The sequence below is a fragment of the Osmerus mordax genome, chromosome 9 (assembly GCF_038355195.1).
Source record: "Osmerus mordax isolate fOsmMor3 chromosome 9, fOsmMor3.pri, whole genome shotgun sequence".
In the NCBI taxonomy this organism is placed as follows: domain Eukaryota; kingdom Metazoa; phylum Chordata; class Actinopteri; order Osmeriformes; family Osmeridae; genus Osmerus; species Osmerus mordax.
Window position 1 is genome coordinate 11,018,205 of NC_090058.1, and position 6,000 is coordinate 11,024,204.

Consider the following 6,000-nt stretch of genomic DNA (forward strand, 5'->3'; position numbering starts at 1 on the left):
ACTCGGCTCAGAGCAGGGAATGGCAATGTGTGTGCTAGACGTAAATTATAAGGGTCATGTTTCCATTCAGGCGATCACATAGACGCCCCGTGCCCTTTGAGTGAGGCACTGCCCCGCAGACAGCCTCTGATGTAGGACCCCTCCCTCTCAGGACCCCTCATGCTACAGCAAACACTCACAAAGCAGGCCTAAATGTGATCAACTTCTCGCCACACATGCACACACACTTAGCACCAGAAAAGACACACTCACAGTCGACCCCTGCATACATGCAATTTAACCAGACACACACACACATGCACACACACTTGCTGAGTCAAGGAGAGCTGGTTCAGTCAGAGGCGATGACTAATAGTGTCTTACGTGATGAAGTTCCTGCATGAAGTCACGTCAGGGTGACATTCAGCTCTGACTGAGAATACCATTAATGGCACGAACAACTAACACACACAAACACACACAAACATGACATATCCGTGTCCTGATTGCAGGTCAACTCTTCAGTGTAACCTCCCTGAGACAGCAATGAAGGGAAGAGAGAGGGGGAACAAGAGAGCTGAAGAAGATGAGCGATAGAGAACGAAAGACATAGGGATGATGAATGAGGGGGGGAGGAAAGAAGACAATGATGTAATCACACCATCACAGAAGCACTTGCAGATCTGACAGCCTTTCAGGGAGAGAGACAGAGAGAGAGAGAGAGAGAGAGAGAGAGAGAGAGAGAGAGAGAGAGAGAGAGAGAGAGAGAGAGAGAGAGAGAGAGAGAGAGAGAGAGAGAGAGAGAGAGAGAGAGAGAGAGAGAGAGAAGAGAGAGAGAGAGAGAGAGAGAGAGAGAGAGAGAACAACAAGAGGGTGGGAGAGAGAGAGAGCTAGGGTAGAGATTGGGGGTCTGGGTCGAGGGGCGATGGCGGGAGTAAAACGAGAGAATCATGCATGAATAAATGATGACAGAAACAGCTGATCAGACAGAAGGTAATGGTGAACCAGAGTCAGAGTACAGACAGGAAACAGAAAACCAGGAAGGGGGGGGGTGGGGGCGGGGGCTGGACTCCAGAGACAGGGGAGTCAAGGGTGAACAAGCCACGTGTGTGTATGTGTGTGTGTAGGGAGGGAGGGGGTTGGGATTTACAACCTCCCTGAACGCCCCAACAGTCCCATTACATCTATTGAGTAGAACCACCTAAATAGACCTCCAGGTCTTCCTCTTTTCTCTTCCTCTGGTTTCCCGCAATTCTTTCACCTTTTGCAACCTATTCCTCCCGTGTCCTCCCTCATCTCCGCGGCCCCTCATCTCTCTCTCTTTTACTGTCCGTCTATCCATCAGCTGTACCTATGAGAGGAGGTTGGATGGGGGGGGGAGCATGCGTTTCCTGGGGGAGGGGTGGGTGTAACTGATGGGCGGAGTTTCTCACAATAACCCTCCTCCATTAGCTGGGGTCAGACAGACACTCAGGAGGTCAACAGCCCGTCTGAAATATGTCTGTTGCCACTGCAGTCACATTTGCTTTGCGTCCGTTTTTGGGATAGGGCTGTTCAAGCGGTGAATATGAGAGCACTGGCCTTTTAACGGGTCCCTAATGACATTATATTCAACTTAGCTTGTACATTTTTCTAGACCACGGCGCTGTGCAATGTAATGATCGTCTGTAACAGTGACATGGCAGCCACCAGTAACCGTCAGAGTGGAAAGAGACGTTGTTGGCTCCAGGTCACCCCCCCCTCCCCCCCCCCTCCCCCACCTGTCAGATGGAGGAGGGGCCAAACTGTGTCAGAATTGTCCATTAGAGGTGATAATACTAACAGCAAGATGATGCTCTTAGCAGATTATGGTGTTGGGCAGGAGAAAGCTGGTGATTGTGTGTGTATCTGTGTGTGTGTGTTCAATATCAGAAAGGTCATTGTGTGTGTGTGTGTTTCAGCTCGGAATGGTCACGCTGTGTTTCTGTGTGTCACCTGTGCTATGGTCACACCTGTCCGTGAAAGGGATTAGTCTGTCTTGTAGGTGTAAAACACCTGGCAGTATGGACACACACGTGCACACGCACAAAAAAAACACATACTGGTTCTAATCCTCTCTGAGAGGTCGATCATGAACAGTTGGCTAATTATCACATTCTCTCTCATCTTGGATTAAACTACAGTCACACCCTCGTCCCAGCAACAGGACTCCTCGGCAATGTCATGGAAACAGGGTGCCATGGAAACAGGCTCTTTGTGCTTAACCCCTCATCCCCTGGCTTGAGGGTTGATGCTGGGAGTTGATGTGTTAAGAGAGAGGGGTTCTGGGAAATGAAGTTCTGACTGCTAGAGAGAAGGTGTATTGGTGTTTAGTAAAGTGGTAGATAGCATCCTGTGAGGAAGAAGGAATGAACTTCTTAGGAATAAGGATGTGAAATGGCTGTAATGGTATTCATAAGCAGAGAACTGCTCCCACGCATAAAAGAGAGAGAGAAAGAGAGAGCGCGAGAGAGAGAGAGAGAGAGAGAGAGGGGGGGGGGGGGGGGTTGGGGGGCGAAAGAGAGCTGGAGAGGCACCAAGAATAGGAACAGTGGGATTGTACGGGGTTAGAGGAGAGAAGGATGAAGAGAGAGAGAACAGATAGAGGAAAGATGGAGAGACGGCAAGGGAATAGAGGACAGAGGGAGTGAGAGATTGAGCAAAGGGATAGAGGAGAAAGAGCGAGAGGGAGAGAGAGAGAAAGAGAGAGAGAGCTGATGCAGCTTCTGAGCAGAACAAATGTGTTTGGTTCTGCTGAAAATAGGTCACACATCTCCAGTGAATGCTCTCTCTGCTCAACCAGCAGCCTATACGACATGCTATAGGCCACATCCTACACACTATACACTACATGCTATAGGCCCCACACTGAACACTTTACACTACGTATGCAGCATACTGCAGAAGTGGCTTATCGTGCCATTAAATCCCATTTGAATTCATTAAAATCCCGAGGTGGAGAGGTCAAAAGTGATAGGGGGATTCATCTGACATGGGTTAGAGTCAGATAAAAAATAAGAGTGATGACAGAAGGATGGAGAGCAGAGAGAGAGAAAGTCATGGAGGAGAGAGATACAGACAGCACAGCAAGATAGATGAGGATTGGATGGACATCAGAGAGAGAGAGAGAGAGAGAGAGAGAGAGAGAGAGAGAGAGAGAGAGAGAGAGGGGGGGAGGGAGAAGAGAGAAGGGTGGAAAGAGGAAGAGATGGAAGGATGGAGAAAGTAAGCGTGAACTAAATAGAGAGAAAATGCTGACACAGTAGCAGCTGACCTAGAAGGATCCATGTTCAAAGCTGTTACAGTACATGCATATTCACACCTGTCTGTGCCTGAGTCACACCTGCCACTGTAAACCTACCAGAAACACACACAAACACACTTCCATACACACATACATACTTGTTCTCAAAGATAGAACTTGGGCAAGATACGTTGTGATGTACAATGTGATGTCACCTGACATTTCATGTTTGGGTTGACTGAGAGAGAGAGAGAGAGAGAGAGAGAGAGAGAGAGAGAGAGAGAGAGAGAGAGAGAGAGAGAGAGAGAGAGAGAGAGTGAGTGGGTGGGGGACATAAAGAGAATAATATTAATAAAAATATTTAGAAAGAAGGAACATATGGATATATGACAGAGGGATAGGGAAAGAAATAACCTGAATGAGTGCCGAAGAGCTGAGGGTCTGTCGGTCCATGACTCATAACTGTCATGGTAATAATTTACAGCCCACTTCATTGTAATTACTCCTCGCTCTCATACAGTTGGTTCTCGGCCTGAAAGGAGTGGTTTTCCTCCCCTCTCTCCTCCTCTCTCTCTTTCTCTCGGCTGGGGGTCGAAAAAGGCTTGGTGGGGGGGGGGGGGGGGGGGGGGGGGGGGGGGGTCGCTGAGGTTTCTGGATCAATGAGGTGGGATCAATACTTCAAAGAGGCAGAGAGCCTAAAGGAATTACCTTACAGGAATAGGGTCCAATACACAGGAGACGGATCTCTGTACTAGCTCTGACCAGAATCCTCTCTGTGTGCGCTGTCACAATCCTGACTTCGCTGCCATGGTATCCCAAAGGTACCGTGTGTCTTTTCTATCCCTCACACACACATGGACTCATGTACATGCAGGTGTTCGCTGCAACTGTCAGATCGTACCCCTCATGACTCAACACATCACACCTCGGTATCCCATTCCAACAGAAAAAGGTAGACCCGGACAAATTGGTTTCTGGGTCCTAGTGTCCGCTATAACACAGACAGTTAGGGAAAGGTGCGCACACACAGACACACACACCCTCTAGTGAGAATGACAACCTGCGATATGACATAGGGGTCGAGGTCTTGCCGCACACACACTGACATCACTGCGTGTTTGTGTGTTTAGGAAGGAGGACCAAAACTGTATTGCAAGTTACTCTCCCAAGATGATGGATGGAGTGGAGGAGGGAAGGAGGGGAGAAAGAAGAAGAAAATGGAGAGAGGCGGCTTTGAGAGGGCAACACTTTCACTACTGTATCTTTCAGTGGTGAATGGAGACAAGAAGCCTTGTCGTCTAAAACACTATGTAGTGGAATAATTTGTGTGGTTATCTCAGACCAGTTTACGGGAAGACTCACGGTCAGTCAAGAAAGGTGACTGCATGTGAGCGGTGGGAGAGAGCAGTAAATTAGCTTATTGATTTTTAAAGAGACGGTAACAACGCGATTTCAACACCAAAATACAAGAACGCTTTTCTCGCTTTCTGTCTCCCCCTCTCTCAATCCGACAGGATGGTATTGGCAAGCAACGTGCCGGGACGTCGTAAATGCCCCATAAATCATTCAGTAAGGGACACGCGCGAGAGGGTGTGATGATGCATTCGATTGATAACAACCATTGCGGTACCCTTGATTTTATCTCACCTGCTGCCCACTTTCCATGGAGGGGCGCTCAAAACAAGCTCTCATCATGCACCCCCATCCCATTCTCTTCTTCCACAGAACCACCCCTTCCTCAAACCCCGCCATCATATTACCAACCCCTTCCCGTCCTCAGAGCCAATAACGACCGTCCAATGGCGAAGAAGACCGGCAAGGGTTTACCGCTCGGTCTCGCACTATTCTCATAACCTAACCTGCCCTGTATAACAGAAACACAGCAAGGGCTTTCCCCCTCACCAGATTGGGATTAATCCAAGTTGTTATGAAGAGCCAAAGCCTTAAACTCCGATAGCCCCCTTTAGCCAATTACTCTCCCCCGAGTGTGAATAAATAGAGAGGGCAGTTTAAACTACACGGCTCGAGGCTTCAATGCAAGACCATAAAATCTGGAAGCCCGTGTTGATATTAATGTCGGTGGGCCCACAGCCTACCTGAGACATGGTGACAGATTATTGTCACATCTACAACAAAATATCGATATGTTATCATGGTGCCATTAAATGCTATCGGTGCTAAAACCGTTTTCTAATAGACTACTTTTCACAAGGCAATATGCTTATTTAAGCGAGGGCTTTCGGCATGCCAGGCATACCACCTAATAGCACCTACCAAAAAGGTGTGATTAAAAACACAGACGTGCAGAGAATTCAAAATGATTTGGTTAGAACACACGAACAGTGCAGCATAAACATCAACAGCCTAGAAATATGTGGTAGCCTAATCCCGTTTTACCGTCCAGCCCTAGCCGGTGACACACATTTATCTGGCTTACCTCCGTGAAAAACGCCTCCATCCTCCCTTTTCCTACCGAGCGCGCGTGCAGTCCGCGAATGGGCCGACGCTCACTCGGTACACCGGTTGGCTAAATCACTGCAATCACCGGGTCTACGTATTTCTTGGAATGGGACAGAGGTGATAGCACCGTCCGTTGATGTGTTCCATTCACCAGCCCCTGTCTTTCTAACCGTATAGGCTCCTGCACAGCAAGAGGGAGAGGTTACGCACACTCTTTCCGTTAGTGTGTCCGTGTGATGGGCTATACTACAAGTTAAATTCCACGCCAGCAGCTGGTACATAGCCTAAAAAACGGTAAT

The 6,000-nt window shown here is 48.5% G+C and overlaps 1 protein-coding gene across 1 annotated transcript in view; it reads right to left on the reverse strand.

The window, feature by feature from the left end:
- Positions 1-5,798, reverse strand: part of myo10l1 (myosin X, like 1) — a 32,652-nt gene extending 26,854 nt beyond the window's left edge. The window contains exon 1 of the mRNA XM_067243252.1: positions 5,679-5,798. Within this exon, the coding sequence (XP_067099353.1) occupies positions 5,679-5,699 (21 nt within the window). The 5' untranslated portion in view covers positions 5,700-5,798. The remainder of the gene's footprint in view (positions 1-5,678) is intronic.
- Positions 5,799-6,000: the final 202 nt, after the last annotated feature.